Raw genomic sequence first — 23,681 nt, 5'->3', positions numbered from 1 at the left:
AAAACATTTTTGAGGTAATGTGTGGCAATATGTTGATTATCAGTTCAAACTGAAAGGAAGGAAAAGCACCTGTGGCTCATGCCTGTAATGCTACTCAGAAGGCCAAGATCTAAAGATTACAGTTCGAAGCCCACCCTAACCAGAATCTATAAGACTCATTTTCAATTAGGCACCAAAAAGCCAGGAACAGAGGTTTTGCTCAAGTGGTAGACCGCCAGCCTTGAGCAAAAAAGGCTAAAAAAACAGTGCCCAGGCCTTGAGTTTAACCAAGCCCTGGGACTGGAAAAATAATAATTAATACCAGTGGGACAGAATAAGCCAAGGATTTCATTGATGAAATTAAGGGAGGATCTTAAGGCAGTGTCATATTCAAAACGGTTCCAGATTATCTCTGAATCCAATGTGGCAAATAAACTTGATAAAGTCAGCATAGGAACCAAGACCATAAAAAGGCTTCCACAAAAAAAAGGTAAAACTGATTAAATGTTTCAATTGTAAACATAAAATCATTGCATTCATAATAGCCAAAGAGTGGAATCAGTGGAAGTGCCCAACGACAGATGAATGGATAAAGACATGGCACATGTATACTATGGAATGTTACAAGGGCATAAAGGAAAATAAAATGTCGTTTTCAGGAAAACAAGGCACTACATCATGTTGAGCAAGACAGCTGAAACCCAAAAGCCAAACAGATGTTTTTTACTAATATTTGGAGACTAGAAAAGATATATTCATGGATATGTACTCACTCAGAATGATTCTAACTGTAGGACTATATGCATGAGGGGAAGGGGAGGGATAAATGGAGGGTATATAATTTTGAAATGCAACCCTATGAAAAAGGCATAAGGAATCTCAATGAAAAAATGTTGATCAATAGGGAAATGGGGGCAGAGAAAGAGTTATGAAAAAAATAATATATATGCATCTGAAATCACATGGTGAAATCCTCTAGTGTAATTAATACATATTAAACAACAAAAAAGTCAAGAAAGTAAAGCAAGATGTTTTACCATCAGGAGGAATGCTCATGAGGAAGACAAGAGGGTAAATGACAATATGGTTCATGTGGTTTATTTGAAAACAATAACAAGCCTGTTGAGATTGTTTTAAGGAGGGTGAGGTATGAGGTGGTATCAGGATACATTGTATGTGAGTGGAAATGTCAGTGAAACCCGCTGGTACAATTAATGTAGGGTAATTTTTTTCTTTTCTTGCCAGTTCTGAGGCTTGAATTCAGGGCCTGGTCACAGTCCTTCAGTGTTCTCAGGGCTAGTGCTCTACCCCTTGGGCCACAACACCACTTCTGACTTTTTCTGTGTATGTGGTACCAAAGAATTAAACCCAGCACTCTACCACTAGGCCACACTCCTGGCCCCATAATTTTTTATTTATTTATTTATTTGTTTGTTTGTTTATTGTGGGTCTTGAACTCAGCCTGGGTACAGTCCCTGAGCTCTTCAGCTCAAGGCTACCACACCCAGCTTATTTTTATTTTTTGTAAGTCATTGAGAATCTAGGGAGAACTTAGTAAATTCCAATGGGCGAAGAATAAAACTGTGGAGAACATTGGTATTTAAACTGGGCAGAGAAAGTTCCAAAGTAAACCAATAGGAAAAGTAAAAAAATAAAAAGAAAGCCGGCAGTGGTTCAGGCCTGTAATCCGAACTACTCAGGAGACTGGGATCTGAGTATCAAGATCCAAAGCCATCCTGGGCACAAAAGGACTTGAGACTCCTATCTCCAATTAACCTCTAGAAAATGGGAAGTGGGACCTGGCTCAAGGGTTGAGTGATAGCTTTGATCTGAAGAGCTCAGAGCACCCAGGCCAAGTTCAAGCCCCATGACCCACAAGAAAAAAAGAAGGAGGAGGAGGAAGAGGAGGACAAAAGGTAATGTTGGTAGGCAAAGCACAGAAACAAGGACAGGACTAAAAAGCAGCAGTGGATTTGGGACAATGAAGATCTCGCTAGATCAGGGAATTTCAATGGCATGGTGGAAGTGGGAGGAATTCTGCCCAAGTCTGAAGTGGCAACATCACATAAAACTTCAATAACCTTGACTTTCTTTTTGTGGAAGTTCACATACTGGGAGGATGATGAAATAGAACCAACCAGGCATCATGCTTGTCATCCTAGCATCCTAGCTACACACACACACACACACACATACACACAAAAGAAACACAAAACAAAAACAAAACCAGGGATAGCGCCCAGTCTTTGAGTTCAAGCTCCAGGACCAGTCACATAACTAAAAGGTTTGGGATGGGACCGGGAGTTTGGCCTAGTGGTTAAAGTGCTTGCCTAGCATGCATGAAGACCCGGGTTCGATTCCTCGGTACCACATACATAGAAAAAAGCCGGAAGTGGTGCTGAGGCTCAAGTGGTAGAGCTCTAGCCTTGAGAAAGTCCAAGGACAGTGCTCAGGCCCTGAGCTCAAGCCCAGGACTGGCCAAAAAAAAAAAAAAAAAAAAAGAACGCAAGCTCATTTGATAGGGAAGAGGGGAAAACCAAGATGGGGGGTGGGTGGTGGATGGGGGGGAGGGTGATGGGTACCAAGACATGTGAAAGGTTATCAATGTATGTGAATTAATGCACCTTCTATCTGGCAAAAAACATGTAACCCTTTTATTAATTACAATTAAAAAATTATTAAAAAAAAAAACGCAAGCTCATCAAAAAGGACTTGTTACATTGGGGCAGAAAAGCCACTACTTAAGATGTGGCAGCGGAGAACAAGGAACTTGCTGAACTGTTCCGTAAGTGAGAAAATGGGTATAACAGTCCTTAGGTAACATACTAACAGAAGGCAAGAAGGGGTTCAAAACAGAGCAAAGCTAGAATTTATTTTGTTTGCAGCACTGAGAATTGAATGCAAACAAATCTGAACAAGAGCTCTACCATTTAAATTACACGTGTAACCCAATCTGGAGAGTAATATATGGTATATACATACCATGGGAAATTATATTCATTAAACTGTTTAAACAGATTTATTACAAGCAATGAGTTTGAAGTAGGACTAGTCTACCAAGCAAGAAAACCCCAAACCCAGCTTTTTCTACCCTTTGGGAGGAGTGTGTCTTGCTGTATATATAGCCCAGGCTAGCCTTGAACTCCCAATTTTCCTGCCTCATCTTCCCATGGGCTAGAAACAGGTATACACAACTATGTCCAGTTTGTTTGTTTTCTGAAACTGAAATAACCTGGCAGGCTTAGCTGCCAAATTGTTTTGTTTTTGTAAAAATGCTTGACCTGCTCCATCACCTGCGAGTGGTTTCATCCTTGTAGTTAGTGACGATGGGCATTGTAAGGTGATGTCATCTGGGGACTACCACCTGGGTGTGGTGCTTACATTTAAAAGCTCAGCCCATGGTTAGGGCTGCTCTCTATGAGCCCAAAGGTGGGCAGCAGCTTCCGCGTGATTAAAGTAACTCCTAGCTCGGTTCACTGAGTGCTGGTGACTCTACTGCTAGGGGGTTCAGAGCCCCTCAAAATAGCTGGGATATTACAATACTAGGGTTGAACTCAGAGCTTCATGCTTTCTCAGCTTGCTTGCTTCTTCAGATGACATAATTTTAGACATCCCTCTAGTCAGGCTTTTTGCTGACGGTTTTGAAGGTGGCGTTTTGGGACTTTTCTAACTGTGCTAACCTCAAACTATAATCCTCTAAATAGCTAGGATTACAGGCATAAGCCACTAGTACCCAGCCCAGCAGTTTCTTTTATTAGCAGTTCTAGGGATCAAGCCTTGCATATCAAGTAGACTCTACTAGTAAGCTACCTGCTTTGCACCAAACCTGCTTTTCTCAATCATGAAAGTTTCAGAGGATAGAAGAGTCAACAGTACACGATAGCATGGAAGAAGACTAATGTCTGAGGAGCCTGCCACTTTATAAATCAACAAAAGTGATGAGAACTAACTCTAAGTGGGTGGTACATATCTGTAATCCCAAGTACTTGGGAAACTGAGGCAGTACTGCAAGTTTAAGACCAACCTGACCAAATTAGTGATATTTGTCTGAAAGTAAAATTTTCAGAGGCTGAGGATGTAACTTAGTGCTAGAGTTCTTGCCTAACATGTGAGACCCTGAGTTCAGTCCCCCATAGTACTTCTACTTCCTTCTTCCTCGCCCAACCCAACCACACCACCCAAAAAAGCTCCAAACACTGCCTGTAATCCTAACTACTCTGAAGGTGGAGATCTGAGAGTCACAGTTTGAAGCCGACCGGGGCAGGAAAATCTGTAAGACTTAATCACAGAAAAAAGTAGGCAGTGGCCGGGAGTTTGGCCTAGTGGTAGAATGCTTGCCTAGCATGCACAGAGACCCGGGTTCAATTCCTCGGTACCACATACATAGAAAAAAGCTGGAAGTGGAGCTGAGGCTCAAGTGGTAGAGCTCTAGTCTTGAGAAAGTCCAAGGACAGTGCTCAGGCCCTGAGCCCAAGCCCAAGACTGGCAAAAAAAAAAAGGAAGTAGCAATGTGGCTTTGAACAAACAGACCAGGAACAGTGCCCAGGCTCAGAGTTCAAGGCCAGGACTGGCAAAAAAATAAATATAATAAAATAAATTTTAAAAGCTCTAAAATGGAATGGTGACAAGACTTTCTCTTCAGTGTGAGATGCACTGCTTTCAAGTCCTCTTTAAATCTTTAAAACCTGATGGCAAATTTCTTGTGCAATAGCATAGGTCAAAATCTACTCCAGGTAGTGAGGTCTTTGATCCATTTTGAGTTAACGCTTGTGCATATTTAACTCATTTTTTTCTTGAGCACTTTAAACCAGAATGCTTACGGGCCTGGGAGTTTAGCCTAGTGGTAGAGTGCTTGCCTAGCAAGTGCAAAGGCCAGGATTTGATTTCTTGGTACCACATACATAGAAAAAAACTGGAAGTGATGCTCAAGTGTGGCTCAAGTGGTAGAACTCTAGCCTTGAGAAAAGCCTAAATCCAAGGACAGTGCTCAGGCCCTGAGTTCAAGCCCCAAGACTGGAAAAAAAAAAAAAATTAAACTAGAATGCTTAAATTTTCCAAACTGTGTAGGAAATGCAAATTACTTACTTTAATCCAACTCTTCTTTCATTCTACTTGAAATTCTACAATGTTTCTGTTTAATAAAAAGAAATAAATTTTTTAAAAAATCTAGGCCAGGGGCCGGGATTTTGGCCTAGTGGTTAAAGTGCTTGCCTAGCATGCATGAAGACCCGGGTTCGATTCCTCGGTACCACATACATAGAAAAAAGCCGGGAGTGGTGCTGAGGCTCAAGTGGTAGAGCTCTATCCTTGAGAAAGTCCAAGGACAGTGCTCAGGCCCTGAGCTCAAGCCCAGGACTGGCAAAAAAAAAAAAAAAAATCTAGGCCAGGAGTTTGGCCTAGTGGTAGAGTGCTTGCCTAGCATGCACAAAGACCCAGGTTTGATTCTTCGGTACCACATACTTAGAAAAAAGCCAGAAGCGGTGCTGTGGGTAGAGCTCTAGCCTTGAGAAAGTCCAAGGACAGTGCTCAGGCCTTGAGATCAAGTTCAGGACTGGCAAAAAAAAAAAATCTACTCCAGGGGCTGATTCTGCACTCACTGGACATAAGGAGTTGAACTGCATTATTATACACGCTACCCAACTATGCTTCCTTTGGGGACTATTCCTCTGTCACTTCATGTAATTGTATTAAGAGCTGTCAAATAAGGGCCTCCCTTCCCTCATTTTCTAGAGGTTAATTGGAGATAAGAGTCTCAGGTCCTTTTGTGCTCAGTCTGGTTTTGAACCTTGATCCTCAGATCTCAGCCTCCTGAGTAGCTAGGAATACAGGTGTGAACCACCATGCTGGCTGCCAAATTGTTTTTGTAAAAATGCTTAACCTGCAAGTGGTTATGATCATCTGTGTGTCGTTTCATTCTTGTGGTATTGACTGGGCATCATAATGTGACATCACACAATGACTACCACCTGCGTGTGGTACTCTCCTTTAAGCCCCATGGTAGGTTAGGGCTGCTCTCTATTAGCCTGAAGGTAGAAAGTAGCCATTATGCTACTTTTAAACTGACTCCTAAGTTCAGTTCACTGAGTGCTGAGGGTCCAAGGCCCCGTGAAAATGGCTGGGGTATTACAGGTACAGTTACGGCCACATTGGCCAGAAGACCTCATTTCCTAAACACAGCAGTAATTGGTCCAAGAACAGCCAATGCCAAAGAGCGTTTTATAGATTTGCATAAATGCTAATACAGGGGTTAGGCGTGTAGCCATAACTTGAATGCATACTTACTATGTGTGAGACTCTCAGTTCAATCATTAGCTTCAAAAAAAAAAAAAAATCCTTGTTGGGCGCGGTGGCTCATACCTGTAATCCCAGCTACTCAGCAGGCTGAGATCTGAGGATCAAGATTCAGAGCCAGCCCAGGCACAAAAGGACCTAGGCTCTTATCTCCAATTAACCTCTAGAAAACTGGAAGTGGGGCTGTGACTCAAGGGGTAGGGCAGTGGTCTTGAGCTGAAGAGTTCAGGGACAGCGTCCAAGCCCCATGACCGACAAAAAAAAAAAAAAAAAAAAAAATCCAGGCACTGGTGGCCCATTAATCCTTGAGCAAAAAAGCTGAGAGACAATGCCTAGGCCCTGAGTTCAAACTCCACAACTGGCACACATCTAACTAAATTAATGAAACAGACGCAGAGACAGTCTTTTTTTCCCCTCCAAGATCATGAGGCTTGATACAGCTACTGCTCAACTATAATCCCAACTCATTGGGCTGTAATTAAAACACTAGAAGTTAAGACTGTGGTCCCTATAATTTAGCTAAACAAAAAACACCAACACAGAGAAAAGTATTTAACATCTGTAATGTATACCTGACCCTCACATTCCTATTTATTCAGTGACCTCCACATATAAGTACCAAGTGGAAGTACCACACAAATCACTGATACTTTCTTCAATGAAGAGTTTGAAAATCACCAAGGCCATACATCCTCTTCACATGGCAATGACAGCAGGCTGAAGTCTTCCCACAGCATGGCTCACAGTTCAAGTGAAAATGATCAGTCTACAGGGCCCCTGAGGTCTTCTGTTCTTCTGCAATCTGGCGCCGGGTGTTGCGCAACTGGAAATAGTGGTAGGCTCGAACACTACAGAGGTAGCCCCCATACACAGTGAGAAGCAGCATGGAGGCAGAGAAGGTCTTGTAGCCAATATCAGCTAGCTGCTTGGCCGATGGCATATCGTCCCCTACGAAAACAGATTGTATTAAACCACAGCATAAGGCCTCTGTCCATCACCCTGCTTGGGAGAAATTCCATAACTTCTGCTTCCCTGTGAGTCTCCATACTGGATAACATCATTTGGAACCTCTGATCCCAAAGAGCAAATGATGTCTGAATGGGAGATATAGACAGGATGACAGAACCAGAGGCATCTGGATGCCAGTACAGCTAACACTTGGTCATCTACATTTGTGGAGAGAATGGCCCACTGACAATTTTTTACAATTTTTCCTAACTGGTACATCATTTGATGCATGCACAAGTTTTTCTAGCTAGTCTGGTACATATTGGATACAGACAGGTTTAAAAACAGGCAGTGAATTATTCTCCTAGAAGGATGCGAGAAACAATTTTATTCACAGTGAATTGTGAATTGGTTTTTTTTTTTTCTCTTTCTTTCTTTCTTTTTTTTGTGGGTCGTGGGGCTTGAACTCTGGGCCTGGGCACTGTCCTGAGCTCTTCAGCTCAAGGCTACCACCCTACTCCTGGGCCTGGGTGTTGTCCCTGAGCTCTTCAGGTTAAAGCTACCACCCTACTCCTTGAGTCACAGCCTCACTTCCAGTTTTCTAGTTGCTAATTGGAGATAAGAGTTCCACAGACTTTAGTGTGGCTTACTTTGAACTGTGATCCTCAGATCTCAGCCTCCTGTGTAGCTAGGATTACAGGTGTGGGCCACCATCACCCGGTCTAGGATTATTTCTAATTTGTTTCCTACTATTCTGAGCTAGGGAAATAAAGCTTCACATAGAAATATCTTAGCAAGAATAAAATGTTTCTCAATTTGGGATTTTTTTTGTTGGTCTTCTTTCCTCCTCCTCTCTCTCTTTTTTTTTTTTTTGCCAGTCCTGGGCTTGGGCTCAGGGTCTGAGCATTGTCCCTGGATTTTCTCAAGGCTAGGGCTCTACCACTTGAGCCACTGGCTTTTTGCTATGTATGTAGTACCGAGGAATCGAACCCGAGTCTTTGTGCATGCTAAGCAAGCACTCTACCACTAGGCCAAACTCCCGGCCCTTCTCTTCTAATTCTTCTTCTTCCCTTTTTGCCAGTCCAGAATTGAACTCAGGGCTGGGCTCTGTCCTTGAGCTTTCTCGAAGCTAGAGCTCTACCATTTGAGCCACAGTACCACTTCCAGCTTTTTCTGTGTATATGGTACCAGGGAACTGAACCCAGAACCCAGGGCTTCCTACATGTTAGGCAAGCATTCTACCTCTAGACCACACTCCCAGCCCATCAATTTGGGACTATGAATGTATTCTTTTTTATTTTTTTCTTTTGCCAGTCCTGGGTTTGAACTCAGGGCCTGGGCACTGTCCTCAGGCTTTCGCAAGGCCAGCACTCTACCACTTGAGCCACAGCACCACTTCCAACTTTTTCTTTGTATGTGGTACTAAGGAATCGAACCCAGGGCTTCATGCATGCTATGTGAGCACTCTCCCACCAGGCCATACTCCCAGCCCCACGAATTTATTATAGTGCTTTCTGTTGAAGGAACTGAAATTGTTTAAAAAAAAAAAAAAAAGCTAAACTGGGGTTTAACCCAGGGATAGCCAAGCATCTACCACTAAACCACAACTCAACTCTAGCCTATTTTTTTTACAACAGGGTGACAGAGGCTTCTTGCTTGCTTGCCAAGTATTTTCCAGGATGGCAGTCTGCCTGTTTCAGGCTTCCCATCATAGTTGGGATGAAAGTGAGCACCACAACACCCAACTTCTTTCTAATGTGACTGAGTCTTGCAAATTTCTTTGTCTTGGCTGACTAGAGCCGCCATCCTTCAGATCTTAACTTCCCACACACTGGGGTAACACACTCCTGCTATCATGCACAGAGTCTGGTTGGGAAAGGATCTGTATAGACCTGGGCTGGCCTCAACCCATGATTCTATGTCAGCTTCCCAAGTAGCTAGGATTATAGACTTCAAACACTGTACTCAGTAAAGACTGGCTTCTTTAAATCAGGAAATTTGGGCTAGGAGTGGTGGTAATAGAGAGGTGATCTAATATCTACAGACTGTTCTGGAATTACAGATGTGTACCATCACACTGGCTAAGAATGCTACTTTTGCTCCCCTTTTTAATTTGAATATGTCTTAAAGGGGAAGAAGGTGGTGGCTAAATTGAGGATAAAAGAAGTGAGATAGCCCGATATGGTGGCTCACACCTGTAATCCTAGCTACTCAGGAGGCTGAGATCTGAGGATCGTGATTCAAAGCCAGCCCTGGCACTAAAGACCATGAGACTCATCTCCAATTAACCACTAGAAAACTGGAAATGGCACAGTGGCTAAAGGGGTAGAGTGGTAGCCTTGAGCTGAAGAGTTCAGGGACAGCGCCCAGGTCCAGAGTTCAAGCCCCATGACAGACAGGAGGAGGAAGAGGAAGAAGAGGAGGAGGAGGAGGAGGAAAAAAGAAAGCATACTTTAGATGCAGGAGGGAGACTGTGACATGTCCATACAAGTATGCAATGTATCTCAATTAAACTCACCCTATCAATTTCTTTACCACATTGTTCCTGTGGGGGGGGGGGTCATGGAGCTTGAACTCTGGGCCTGGGTGCTGTCCCTGAGCTCTTCAGCTCAAGGCTACCATTCTACCCTTTAGCCATATCCCCATTTTCATTACTCGCTTTTTCAAAGTATTTCAACAGATTTCATTGTTCTAACTGGATATGAAAAAGGTTTTGAGCTGGGCACCAGTGGCTCAAGCTTGTAATCCCAGCTACTCAGGAGGCTGAGATCTGAGGATTGTGATTCAAAGCCAGCCCGGGTAGGTAAATCTTATCTCCAGTGAACCTAGAAAACCCAAAGTGGTGATGTGGTTCAAAGTAGTACAGCATTAGTCTTGAGCAAAAAGGCCTAAGAGACAGTGCCCAGGCCCTGAGTTCAAACCCCACTACCGACAAAAACAAAAACAGAACCTTTTTGAGATTAGCAGAACGTTCTCATTTGATCCGGTGCAAGCTGGGAATTCGACTGCAGGTTTCAAAAACTATAAGAAAAATCATGAAGGGGAAAAAAGCCACGGAGGGTGGGGGATGGGGAGCGGGCGGAGCGAGGAGTTAGAGACTTGACTTAGGTGGTAGGGTCCCGGCCAATGAGCTTATAGTGTCGAGTGCCAAATTCTAGTTCCGATCTCCCACACACATACAAAAAGCCACAGTGCTATAATTTGCAAATATATCGGAGGAACGCAGGCGCAAGTTCCTCCTCTCACATGGCTCATTTCACCTAGATTCACTCATTTATCCATCGTTTAGAGCACATAGGATCGCAGTTCAAAGCCAGGCTGGGCACAAAAGTCCGTGAGACTTTATCTGCAAGGAACCACCAGAAAACCGAAAATGGTGCTGTGGTTCAAGGGGTAGGGCGGTAGCCTAGAGCTGAAGGGCTCAGAGACAGCGTCCAGGCCCAGAGTTCAAGTCTCAGGACCGACAAAAAAAAAAAAAGCCTTTTGCCTGAAAGAACTCATGGAGCTAAGCTACGTGTTATATATACTGTTGAAAGGTAGAAGACCTTGCGTGAGCAGAGACAGGCGGGGCGCTCCAAAAGACTGGCAGAAAGGTGGTGTGGGGCAGAGCCATTTTTCTGAAAGGTGAGAAGGATTTACACCCAAGGGAAGGGGAAATGGGGTGATCAACTACAGCCAATAGTAATATAAAGAACAGTGTGGGGAACAGCCACGAGCCCAGCAGGGGCCTAGGCGTGCCAGGCGAGCGCCATTACCCCACCGCTGCAGGGAGGTGGTGCCGAAGTAGCGCACCAGGCGCCGGCGCTCGCGATCCCAAGGACAGCAAGGCCGCGGACCGGATGGATGGGGCAGTGCCAGGGGCCTGCCCAGGGGGACACCACCCGCCAGCTCGGCGCCCCTGCTCTGCCAAAGCCGGCAGCGTACCTGAATGCTGCAGCTCCCTGGCGTCTAGCGGAGGTCTGCAGAGGCCGCCCCTGGCTGCTAGCGTCCCCACCACTTCCTAGCGTGGCCGAAAGCCACTCACCACACCAATACGTCCAAGCAGCGGTCCCGGAACAACCCAGAGAGGCAACCACTCGGACAGAAACCCGCCTTCTTTCCTGCCCACCCACCTGGAACGACCTCTAAGATTCGTGCTCCTAGCAAACGAGCGAGCGAATCTGTGCGCGTCTGCTCTGAACCCCGCCTGCTAGAGGCGGGAATTATCCTGGGCAGATACTCGGGTTGGTGGCTGGGATTGAACTTCCGGGTTCCGGGTCAACCATTCAGGCGACTCTCTTTCGGAAGTACTTTCCTCTCCAAGAATCCCGTTGGATTCTGGGGGTTGTAGTCTTGCTCCATCGAGTAAGCATCTTTAGCGACCCAAATTTGAGAACCGGAAGTCCTTTTACAATTATTATTCTTAAGTAGTTGTATAAAGGGAATCTCAAGTCAACGAATCATTTTATAATTACAATTTATTTTGATCGATTGTCACCCCTCCCTGGTTTAGAATCGGAACGTTAGGGTCTCGGTCAGAGTTAACCAATCCACAAGCCTACGTGGCTGTGACGTATTTAGTGGCTAGGTAGGCTAAGAACCAGCCTTCAGCCGGTGAATGGCGCGCCCCCTAGAGCGCGAACCCACCTTGCGGGGCCGTGACCAAGGAATGCACCCGAGGGGTGACTAAGGTTTCTGACTTATTCCTGACTCCCAGTTTGCAGGTGGCAGGAAAAGACTCCAAGTGCGTGAAGACTGAATGACAGCCTGCGGGAAGGAAGGCGTAGGTGGCGCCGGTGGTAGTTAAGAAACTGAGTCCTGAGGGTATCAGAATAAAGAGCAGAAAACAACCTCTACAGACCAGATCAACTTTAATGACCTGAGTAGGGTCAGGAGATCAGGACAGGGGTGGGGGACCTTAACTAGGGTCCCTGGTGAAGGTGGCTGGAAGGTACAAAAAGTGTCAGGTCAGGCTTTGCAAGCTTGTAGTTTGGGCCTGAAGTAATTTACGCAGGCCTGGTCTCCAGAGCCTGTTGTGCAAACCCACTGAGGAAGTCCAGTCAGGGTTCAGTCGGGAGTGGCCTGCTTTGGGGAATTCAGGTGCCCCATTTGGGGGAGGGAGAGGAAGGGGGTGAGTGGACTTTCACATTTTGGGTATTGCATATTCCCCATGGGGTGGCAGGAGAGAGGACTGAGTAAGCACGGCTCCTGGGAACTTTGGCTGCAATTATGCAGGAGGAATTGATTCACTGATGTTAGCATGTTCTGAAATCGTTCTGTACTTGTCACCCTTTATTGGGTGACAACTGGCTCTACACAGGCCTCAGGTTCACAGTTGACTGTGGATGGAGCACAAAGGTATTGGAAGTTCGTCTCTGCTTATCCCACCCCAAATTTCTGGGAAGCTGTCCAAACAGGGGCCATTGAGGCCTGGGTGACAGTGCCCCTCCCTCTCTGCCTAACCTGGCAGTGAAGCCCTTTTCTGGGAAGATTCAAATCTCAAAGACTAGGAGCTACAAGGAGCCTGACATTCTGGCTTGTTGGGAGAGGGAGGGAGGGTTAACATAAGGCTGGCCAGAGCCATGGTGTGCCAGGTGCTGCCACACAGGAAAAGGAGACCCCTGCTGGATGCAGGAGCCTCTCAGCCTTCTGGGACTATTTATAACTAGGAACCGGGACTGCTGACCTGAGACATTCCCCTGCTGCCACTCAATCCTGGAGCAAAGCCTGTGCAAAGCACACTCCCCTCCCTCCTCTTCTTTCCTCATCCCAGGGGCAGGGCAGCCTTTATTTTTTCCTCTTCCTAGAGTTTCCCAGCTCTTGAAGTGCTGATATAGCCAGCCTCTCATATGGAAGTGCCCATTCCATGAAAGAGAATTAGCCTTGGACTATCAAGACCTGCCAACATGGGACCCTGCTCAGCCTTTGGGCCACTCTCTAATCCTAGCCATGATAATGTCAGGTGCTGGTTTGCTCTCCTAGCTGCTCAGGGGCAGCTGAGAATAATATACCAGCTCTGGGAGAAGGAGAGGGTAGAGTTGGGGGATGTCCTCTGGAGAGATAAATCACATGAGGGGCCCAGCTGCACCTCCCCCCAACTAGGGAGGTGGGGCAAATGCAAAGGTCACAAGGGAACCCGGTGATCTGAGCCTGCTATGAGCTCTGTCAGCAGTTTCTGTCCCGAAAGAGGGTGCTGGCGGACAGGGTGAGGAAAAGCTGGGAAAGGTCACAAAGGGTGGGGAGGAGCTGGCAAAGATCTGGGAGCCAGGAAGTCCCCAGGGAAAATGGCAAGCCCCAGAGATGCCAGTACGAAGCAACCCTTGTGCCAGGGGAGTTGGAGGGGAGAAGGAGAGAGGAGGACCAGAGGTTTCTGAGGACACAATTGTTGCTAGGAGAAGCCAGAAGAGAGTTGTTTGAAATCTTTGTATTTTGTTAACAAACACTCAGATCATTGATGCTGTATAGGGCCTGGCACAGGTCAACCGAGGGGTCTCTGGGACCACTGTCTGCTGAATTGCCCAGAGCCTTCCTTTTCTAGGCAGCTCTTGCTTTACCCTTAGGTACTTCTTTGGCCACTGAGTTGGGCTTGGGGACAGATTCTTAGTTTCTGTAAGGCAGCAGTGAGCCATCGTGACTCCGGTGGCCTCCCTTCCTCCATCCCACCCATCCCTAGATAAGCACACGGCACTGAGGCTTAATTCTGTGCTTCACAGAGGACAGTAAGAGTTTCACATCTGGTGAGAGACAGGGAAGCTCCATTTCTAGAACAGGTTGCAGGCTTCCCCACAGTCCATTTGCCCAGGTGTGCAGCCGAGCCTCCCATCCACGTGCCCACTAGTATCCTTCAATAAAAAGACTGCTCATCAGGGAGTCCTGGAGAAAATCCTGGTGACCCTGTCTCAAGCTTCCTGCTTGTCTCTGCTGGATAGAGGCGCAGCCTCCCTGGGTCTTGGCTCCACTCACATGTGTTCTGGATGGTTCTGCAGGCAGCGAATGAATTCACCCACTGGCTGGCCCTCATAGCACACTTTGTACACAGCTGTGAACAGGGGGAACCTAGAATGGGAAGGGAAGATTGTTTAGCTTCTAACCAATACCCTTCGCCCCATTTATCACCTAACTCTCCACTACTCTTCTCTCCTAGCTGGGACCTCAAGCAGACGCTGGCTTTCAGTTTCCACCTGCTGGGAATCTGAATTTGCCTAGCCTTGGATTTTAGAGTCAGGTCAAGTGCGCCTGCTCCCTATCATACTGAATTTGTGGGCTTCAAGAAGTTTTGTTTATATTTTTCCTAACTGAGCAATCTGTTCATCTCTTTGAGCCTCAGTGTCATCATTGGCTGTTAAAATGGGTCCAGGATAGCCAGGCCCAGCTCACACCTGGAACTATAGCTACTCAGGAGGCTAACATCAGAGGATCCTTGTTCAAACCCAGGAGAAGTCCATGAGACTCTTATCTCCAATTAAGCACCCCCAGAAAGCCCAACTAACCAACCAACCGGCCAAACAAACAAACAGAAACCCAGAAGTGGAGCTCTTGCTTAAGTGGTAGTACGTTAGCCTTGAGCAAAAGATGCTCAGGCACAGTGCACTGGGTATGAATTCAAGCCCCAAGACCAGCACCAAAACAAAACCAGAAAGGTTCAACATGACAAAGTAGTAAAGATATGATTGTATAAGATATGATGATTATGCATGATGTGACGCTGTCAGTGAATGGTTTCCTTCTTGCCATCTTTGCCTGGCTTCTCCTTGTACTCAGAGCCCTGAACTACTCTTCTGAATCTGTTCCATGCTCTCCACCAGAGCTCTGGATGTATTACCCATTGTCTGCGCGTCCTAGAAAGGAATGTCTTGAAGTTGAGCCCATTCTCCTTAACATGTAGGTTAGGGTTCAGGGGACAGAAGGATTGGGCTTGAGCTTGGAAGGATGGACAAAAGCAGAATAATCAGTGAGCATATTCCTTGCCCAAAGCCCCAACTTCCAGAGCAAGGGGTGAGGAGGAAAGAACAGAAAGGGGAGGTTACACAGAAAGTATAAAGGACACTAGAGTACATGAGCTTTGGGACCAGGAGCTCGCCAGAGACAGACTCTCCATGCTCTAAACAAAAGGTCACAGTTCCCTCCACCTTTTTTGCAACTTGTGCAGGGCTCAGGAAGATGGTAGGTGGGACGGCGCTGGGCGGATACAGTCACTCACTTGTCCACCAGGCCCTTGTGCTGGAGGATGTTGTGCAGCTCCCGGGCTGTCTGGGGCCCCTGTAGCTTCTGCCCATTCAGCATCTCTTTCTCTAGCTGCTCAATGGACTGTGAAAAAAACAGAACATGTGGGTTGCAGTGAGCGACAGAGGACCCATTTGAACTGAAAGTTGGAGCTCAGGAAAAAGAAAGGTTGGGATGTGGTGGTAACAACTGCCTCCAGTGCCAAGAATCGAAGCCAGAGACTCCTACATCTTAGTCCCATTTACAACGATTTTCTTTGTTTGTTTGCTGATGGTATTGTTTGCTTTGTGCTGGTACTAGGGCTTGACTTGAACTCAGGGTTCAAGCCCCAGTAATTGGAGATAAGAGTTACACCGTTTCCTGCCAGGGCTGGCTTCATTCAACCTGCAATCCTTAGACCTCAGACTCCTGAGTAGCTAGGATTACAAGCGTGAGCTACCAGTCCCTGGTTGTTTTGATTTTGAGACAGAGTCTGGCTATATATCCTAGGCTGACCTCAAACTTGCAATCCTCCTGCCTTAGCCTTCCAAGAGCCGGGATTGTAGGCTGGTTGACAGTAATCGTAATGCTTGTTCTCTCTCTCTCTTTTTTTTTTTTTTTGCCAGTCCTGGGCTTGAGCTCAGGGCCTGAGCACTGTCCTTGGGCTTTCTCAAGGCTAGAGCTCTACCACTTGAGCCTCAGCACCACTTCCAGCTTTTTTCTATGTATGTGGTACCAAGGAATCAAACCCAGGTCTTCATGCATGCTAGGCAAGCACTCTACCACTAGGCCAATCTCCCGGCCCCTTAATGCGTGTTCTTTACAGACATCTCCTGTTGTAGACATGGCCTAATACTAGCCCATAGCTCTGGGCTAGCAAGAGTGAGTGCCTCATCAAGCATTCTAAATTCATACTACCTTGCCTATAAAAACACCTCACAGTGGAGTTACTACTCAACGTCTTTAAGGACAAACATGTCCTTGAAGAACGGGGCTGGTGGCTCATACCTGTAATTCTAGCTACTCAAGAGAATGAGATCTGAGGATTGCAGTTCAAAGCCAACCTGGGCAGAAAAGTTCATGAGAGTCTTATTTCCAATAAATCACCAAAAAGCCAAAAATATAGCTGTAGCTCAAGTGGTGGTGGGCAGGAGGGGGGAGGAATCAAACAAATAGGATGGCATTCAGGCCCTAAGTTCAAGCCCTGGTTCTGACACTGAAAAAAGAAAGAAAGAAAGAAAAAGGGTGAGGACTCACAGCCCTGCCAAGAGGAAGCAAAAAGCAAAAACAGCAAGCAACAGATAGTGCTGACAGGAAAAAAAGAAGCCGCCACAGAGAAGGATCAAGCCCCTCCCCTGGGCAGAATAAATATTTACTTTCAAAGAGCAGAAAAGAACAAACTCTTATTAAACATTTCCACCTAGATATCCGCAGGGCCTACTTTCTCTTCTCCTCTATGGGACTCACCTTTCCAGTACGAACAAAGGCCTCTGCCACCTTGCGGTTCCGTCCTCCATAGCACGTAGTAATGAGGTCTGCAACGCCACAGCTCTCCAAAAAGGTGGCTGAGGTCACGGGACCACTGCAGAAGAGCTTAGAGAAGCCGATCATCTCCATGAGACCCAGCCGGATCACCGCTGCCTTGGTGTTGTCGCCAAAACCCAGCCCGTCGCAGAAACCAGCCCCTACAGCCACTATATTCTGTGAGGGAGTAGAGACATGGTGAGAGCCTTCCTCCTCCAGGGACCCCACGAGGAATCCCTAGCGCCTGCCTCAGGCTCCTCACAGCAGCCTTGACACACGTATTAAGTGAAGTAGAGGGTATGGGCTCCGAAATTACAGCTCCCTCCTGGTTGTCTTATTGTGTGCATCCCCTTTCTTTTGGGGGCTTGAACTCAGGGCTTCAGGCACTGTCCTTGAATGTTTTCAAGGCTAGTGCTCTACCACTTGTGCCACAGTACCACTTCCAGCCTTTTCTGAGTACGTGGCACGAAGAAATAGAACCCAGAACTTCATGCATGCTAGGCAAGTACTCTACCATAAGGCCACACTCCCAGCCCAGCATCCATTTTTTTTTTTTTTTTGGTCTGTCACGGGACTTGAACTCTGGCCATGTGCGCTGTCCCTGAGCTCTTCAGCTTGAAGAGCTTCAGCTTGAAGCGTCCTGTGCCTGAGCCACAGCACCACTTCCAGTTTTCTGGTGGTTAATTGGAGAGAACAATCTCAGGAACTTTGTTCCCAGGTTAGCTTTGAACCATGATCCTCAGATCTCAGCCTCCCGTGTAGCTAGAATTACAGGCGCGAGCCACCAGCGCCCCGCAGAGTCCATCTTCTTGACATTTTCTGAGAGCCACTCTTTTGTCCAGGTGGTCTCCCCGTCCATGATCAGCCATTGTCTTCATGTCCACAGCTGTCCAGCCATCCGCCTTTCTGGGAGTTGTCATGGACATCTTGTCTCTCATTAGCCTAAGTCTCTCCTCTGCCTCTTGGGCTACCACCTTAGAGCCAGAGCTAGGATATCCTCCAAGGAACCCTAGCCATAGAGGACACAGGGTCCTTACACCTGATAATGAGAAATCAGCAGGCCTAAGTGGCCTGGCCTGGCTTCTGTTGGCCTTCCTATATGTGGGGGACTTGGTAAGGAAAGGGAACCACTGCTGAAGAGTGTGCCAGGCTCTCCTTTGAGGCCTTCCCCACATCCCCATCTGTCTCTCTGCCTCTCTCACCTTTAAGGCCCCACAAATCTCCACAGTGTCGACCTCTTGCACCACCGTGATACGAAAATTGGGTGTCTGCATCAGCTCTTTCAGAAGCTGTCCTTGGGCTGGGTCCTTGCAGCCTAAAGTGGGGAAAGTATGAAGCTTTGAGGGTAGACTCTCACTTTTCCTTTTTCGTTTCTTCCTCCTTGAGACAGGGCCTTACTATGTGGTCCAGGTTTGTCTGGAATCCCTGGGCTTAAGCTATCCTCCTGTCTCAGCCTGTAGAGTAGCTGGCTGGGACTACAGGAGTGATGCCCTACACCCAGTGAGGGAGGAGTTGTCAGTTCATAGTCAACCTAAGTAGGGTTTACAGCCCCTTCCCTGGGGGTGTTCCAACCCTCCCCCACCTCTGACCCTTCCCTGCCTTGTAGAAGGAATTGGCCAAGGGGACAGAGTTGGAGGAGAGTTTGGGGAGGGGAAGCAAAAGCTGCGTGGTGCATGGGGGGCTCTCACCAATGGTGGTCTCACAGAACTTCTCAGCAGCCACCTCGTTGGCAATGTTGGCCCCCATCAGCACGCTCATGGGGATGCCAAGGCGCTCCCCGATCACTTCAGAGATGAGCTTCAGCCCATTGGGGCCCTCGTCTACCCCCTGGGCACAGGATGGAGCTCAGGCCAGCTGCTCTTTATGCCCAGCTGAGGGCCTCCCACCCAGAAATCCCTCCCCAGAGGTCCTACCCCACTCCAACCCAACCTAAGCTTTCTGTGAGGAGGGGGCAATACTGATAAACCAGTTCATCGTGGGTAATTTCTCCTTCATACACTTGCAACCAACGCACTTCTCCAAAGCAGTATATTCCCTCATGGCTCTTAGCCTTTTTTTTTTTTTTGCCAGTCCTGGGCTTGATCTCAGGGCCTGAGCACTGTCCTTGGACCTTTTCAAGGCTAGAGCTCTACCACTTGAGCCACAGCACCACTTCCGGCTGTGATACCAAGGAATCAAACCTGGGTGGTCATGCATGCTAGGCAAGCACTCTACCACTAGGCCAAACTCCCGGCCCGGCTCTTAGCCTTTTGACACCCTGACCAACTCCTAGCTGGACACTATTCCAGACCAACTCCCCTGCAAGCTTCCAAGCCAAACCACTTCTCATGCCTCTTTAAAAATCTCTATTACTGAGCCATATCCCCAGCCTCTGACAGCTGTCTCCATCCTCTTAAAGCCAGTCCCTCTCTTTTCTTTAGCACTTTTCACCTATCCCTCTCATTTCTGGCTTGCTAAATCCATCCTGAGCTGTCCATTCCACCCCACCCCTCACCCTGCAACCACCACCACCAGTGGTTGCCTGCAGCCCACCGCTGTGCACATGAAGCTGTTCCTGGCACCTTAATTAGAGATATGCCAATGGTGTTGGCCTTTAGGTGGCCCTTGAGCTGGTCACAGATCTTGCCGATGAACTGATGGGGCACCACAAAGATCAGGATGTCAGCATCAGCTGCAGCCTGGACCACATCTGGGACAGCCACCTGTAGGGTGACAAACGTTCATTGGACTGGCTGACCTCTCCCAGTCCCCAGGGAACCCCATTCGGGAGATCCAGGAGCCAAAGAATGAGGCTTGGCGAGTGGAAAGACCATTTGGGAGTCAGTCTGGGAGATGGAACTTGGAGGATCAAGACATCTTACTCTCTGCTCCCAGCCATCGTGTCTCTACCATCACTCCCTGCCCAGCTGTCCTGGGTCTTTACTCCTGGAATCCTTCTCTCTGCACTCTGCTGGCTGTGGGACAGTATGGGAGGCCAAAAGTGGCCTGGAAAAAAAAGGCCAAATAAGATTTCATCACCCTGGGTCTTAGGAGTGCCAACTGGGAAGAGACAGTCCCAGTTTTTCCTCTCTTATCTACTCTGCTCTCCATTGCCAGGTGAAAAGACAGCCACATGGATTTGACCAAAGACCAAAAGTCCAAGGAGCAGCCTCCAAATCTGCTAATAACCCAGTGAATGAATAACAAGATTAGAGCCTGGAGCAGGTACTACCAGACCCCAAGTCTGGGGGCTTTGCAGACCAGACTTTGGTTGCTATGGAGACAAGCATAGTCCTCCCTCCTCCCTTCCCCTACCTAGGAACCAGCAGGGGAGGTACATCTTCCTCAGTCCCAGAAAGGAAAGTGTGTGTGTGTGTGTGTGTGTGTGTGTGTGTGTGTGTGTGTGAATGCACGCGTGCGCAGTGTGGTAGTGGTGGGGTGCATCTGTGCCAAGAAAAGCCCTCGAGATGATTCCCAAGTGTAGCTGGCACCTGGAGTAGTCTTTTGACTGCAGGCAACACCCCTAAGTGAAATCTGAGCACTGGCTCTCCTGTACTCCCCTCCCTTGATTTCCTCTTATCCTTTATTATTATTGTTGTTGTTATTATTGTTATTACAGAGGGATTACAATTACATGAGTCAGGTAATGAGTACATTTCCCTTTGCACAGTGTCTTCTGTTCCCTCGTTCTCTTCCAGTCCCTCCCTCCCGTCTCCACTCATGAGTTGTGTAGTTGACTTGCATCGTTGTCTAGCCTTTCACCTTTTCTTGCAGGGAGTTGGGGCTTACCACATTGGGGGGCAGCTTGTGTCCCGGTAGGTATTTAACATTCTCGTGCTGTGTGTTGATGATCTCCGTCAGCTTTCTGCCCTCTATGTCTTCCTCAAACACCCACATGGTCACCCGCGGATTGAAGCGTGCCTGCTGGGCTGCATTGCCACCCACGATCTTGGCAATGGCTGAGCCCCTGGAGGGAAGGGGGGCCCAAGAGAGTGGAGGGGTGCGGTGTGAGGGAGAGCACAGTGGCATGCAGGGGTTGGCTGTGCTCTGCACAGCCCAGATTATTTTACTTCCCATCTTGGTCACCCCTCCTCCTCGTATGACAAGTACATCCCGCCCCCTCCTACCCCCAGTGATCCAGCAGTAAAATGAGACTCAGTCTACCTCATACTTTGCTGCAGGAGAAGAGGGCCAGCTTTCAGATCGCACTCCCAAACCCAGGTGGGTTTTCAAGGCAGGGGAAGGAGTGCTCTGTTTGCTTTCCTGTGGCAAACAGGTGCAGCTGCCCAGCCAAGCAGCCAGCAGCCAGGAAGATCTGGGCACCGACTGTCTTGTGCCTGCAGCTAGGTACTGAGGACGGGAGCAGGGGCCCAGCAGGAGCCTAAGCACATTTCCTACCATTCGGTCTCCTGTTTACTTGGTCTCTGTCCCTCCCGAGCCCTTCTTGCACTTGGGGGGAAGCCACCCTTACCTCCCAGGGACCTTGCCAGAGCTCCTTACCAGTTACCCGAGCCGACAATGCAGACTTTCTTGCCGGCCATAGTGCTGCTTCTCTCTGCTCAAGCGCTGGTGCCGGCTCTGAGCATTTAACTCCGACACACGTGGGTGCTGCCAAGCCCCGCCTCCAGGGGTGGCCCAGTGGCCTGGAGGCTGGTGCCCAGTGACATACAGAGTCCAGTAGAGCCAGGGAAAGGGGAGAAAAGTGGAAAAATAGCTGGGGATCAGGAATGGGTCAAAGGCCAGGTCAGTCTTCTCCCTGGAGTTTGCAGCTGACAGTTGGGGCTAGGTTCTTTGCTTGGCCCCAGTCCTATTTTTTAAATTTTTTTTTGCCAGTCCTGGGCTTGGGCTCAGGGCCTGAGCACTGTCCCTGGATTTTCTCAAGGCTAGGGCTCTACCACTTGAGCCACAGCACCACTTCTGGCTTTTTGCTACATATGTGGTACCGAGGAATCGAACCTGGGTCTTCATGCACGCTAGGCAAGCACTCTACCACTAGGCCAAACTCCCGGACCCCCTCAGTCCTATTTTTTATCTCCTTATAATTTTGGGGTCTCCCAAGAAATAGTCCAAATAAGGAACAAATGACTGTCCCCCCCCCCCAGTTATGTGTACTCAGAACTGAAATAAGTTGTCTTTAGCCCTAGAAGCAAGTCATATTTTCTTTTCAATGGTAGGAATTCTCCGTTCCTCACCTTTGGCACATACCATTCCAAGATCTCCAGTATTGCCCTGGATTTGTGCTTTGGCAGCCCCACAAGCTCTGCCACAGACTATTGGTGAGGGAAGTCTGGGTGTGGCTGGTTAAGTATAAGACCACACATGAAGAGGCTGCTTGAGGGGCCAGCCCAGATCATGGTTGAGACCCCGGGATCCTGAAAGCACAAGGTTATCTTGGTCAATCATGGTGGTCAGCTCAGGGACTCATTAATGCCCCCTCCCCCCACTTCCCACAGTCCTCACCTAGATGTCTTGTAGAGAAGGAAGATGGAAAGGTCAAAGGTAGAAGATTTGGATACCACGTGACCCACAGTTCTGTTAGACCTGGTGAAGGGACAGTAGCCAGTGCATAAACACTGGTCTTGGAGGTACTCAGGTGGGGCCAGGAGCATGGCTTAGTGATAGAGTGCGTGATTAGCATGCATAAAGCCCTGGGTTTGATTCTTTAGTACCATATACACAGAAAAAGCCAGAAGTGGTGCTATGGCTCAAGTGTAAAGCCTTGATAAAGCCCAAGGACAGTGCCCAGACTTGGATTTCAAACCCCAAGACTGAAAAGAGAGGGGGGGGAAAGAGGGAGAGGGGGGCACAGAGCTTCAATTTGTCTTACTAGGAACCCCTCAAAATTACTGGCTATTCTTTTTTTTTTTTGCCAGTCCTGGTCTTGAACTCAGGGCATGTGCACTGTCCTTGGGCTTTTTCAAGGGTAGCGCTCTACCACTTGAGCCACAGAACAGCTGTTTTTTTTTTTTTTTTTTGGTGTTGCCAGTCCTGGGTCTGTCCTTGGGCAATTTTTGTTCAAGGCTACTGCTACTCTGCCACTTGAGCCATAGCTCCACTTCCAGCTTTTTCTGTGTATGTGGTTCCGGGGAATTGAACCCAGGGCTTTGTGCATGCTACCCAAGCACTCTACCACTAGGCTATGCTCCTGACCCCATTTCCAGCTTTTTCTATGTATGTGGTGCTGAGGAGCAGAACCTGGGTCTTCATGCATGGTAGGCAAACACTGTATCACACTCCTGGCCCCAATTACTGGCTATTCTATGGAGGCTCAGAATGGGGAGAGATGGGATCTGAAAGTTAGTTCCAGAAGTCTGGAGTTGTGTCTCCAGTTTTGTGTGATTGAGAGTGAGCAGGTGTGTGACTGAAGCAGAGATGGCAGGCTCTCCATCGCCCACAACCATCTGTCTGGCTGAGCGAGGAGGAGCTCTTGTTTCCAGGCTGCTCTGCAGTGAAGCAGAGAGGCTCATCACCCTGCAGCTTGCCTACACCCTGGCCTAGAAGGCAGATGCCACTGTGTTCACGTGCTGACCTTCTGGCTTGGTGCACTGCTAGGAGTGTTGCCATCTCCCTTAGGACTGCAAGTGGTCAGAAACTGTAATCGGTACTGGGCTAGAGGTGAGGCTAGATGCAACTAGTGGGTAAGAATAAGTGGGCAGGAGGTTAAGACAGAGATGGTTTGTCTAAGTTCCAGGGACAGAACAGGGAAAGCCCACCATGCTTTTCCATGACAGGGGAAACAAAACCATGAAATCAGTAGTTGATTGTATTCCTTCAGTGAA

General features: G+C 47.9%; 2 protein-coding genes across 2 annotated transcripts; both read right to left on the bottom strand.

Moving 5' to 3' along the window:
• Positions 1 to 6,113: 6,113 nt before the first annotated feature.
• On the bottom strand, positions 6,114 to 11,252 carry Cox14 (cytochrome c oxidase assembly factor COX14). Its single transcript, XM_090355804.1, has 2 exons — positions 11,143 to 11,252; positions 6,114 to 7,218 (listed from the first exon to the last, which is right to left on the bottom strand). Exon 2 carries the CDS (start codon positions 7,208 to 7,210, stop codon positions 7,037 to 7,039), a length of 174 nt encoding a protein of 57 aa, XP_090211930.1. The 5' UTR covers positions 7,211 to 7,218; positions 11,143 to 11,252; the 3' UTR covers positions 6,114 to 7,036.
• Positions 11,253 to 13,608: 2,356 nt separating this feature from the next.
• Positions 13,609 to 21,503, bottom strand: Gpd1 (glycerol-3-phosphate dehydrogenase 1). The gene is made up of 8 exons (XM_090325586.1): positions 21,403 to 21,503; positions 20,692 to 20,869; positions 19,485 to 19,625; positions 18,612 to 18,750; positions 18,126 to 18,238; positions 16,867 to 17,100; positions 15,398 to 15,504; positions 13,609 to 14,253 (listed from the first exon to the last, which is right to left on the bottom strand). The coding sequence occupies exons 1-8, from the start codon at positions 21,441 to 21,443 to the stop codon at positions 14,157 to 14,159; spliced, it is 1,050 nt and encodes a 349-aa protein (XP_090181712.1). The 5' UTR covers positions 21,444 to 21,503; the 3' UTR covers positions 13,609 to 14,156.
• Between the last annotated feature and the right edge of the window lie 2,178 nt (positions 21,504 to 23,681).

The sequence above is a fragment of the Megascapheus bottae genome, chromosome 2 (assembly GCF_031878675.1).
Source record: "Megascapheus bottae isolate mThoBot1 chromosome 2, mThoBot2.hap1, whole genome shotgun sequence".
NCBI classification, from domain to species: domain Eukaryota; kingdom Metazoa; phylum Chordata; class Mammalia; order Rodentia; family Geomyidae; genus Megascapheus; species Megascapheus bottae.
Note: the sequence above shows the minus strand (reverse complement) of the source record. Positions and strands in the feature narration are given on the sequence as shown.

Coding starts and splice junctions, on each gene's coding strand:
- Cox14 (XM_090355804.1), bottom strand. CDS start 7,210: ATGCCATCGGCCAAGCAGCTAGCTGATATTGGCTACAAGACCTTCTCT.
- Gpd1 (XM_090325586.1), bottom strand. CDS start 21,443: ATGGCCGGCAAGAAAGTCTGCATTGTCGGCTCGGGTAACTG. Junction 20,870..21,402: donor ATTGTCGGCTCGGGTAACTG/GTAAGGAGCTCT, acceptor CCTTCCCTCCAG/GGGCTCAGCCATTGCCAAGA. Junction 18,751..19,484: donor TTGGCATATCTCTAATTAAG/GTGCCAGGAACA, acceptor TCCTGTGCCCAG/GGGGTAGACGAGGGCCCCAA.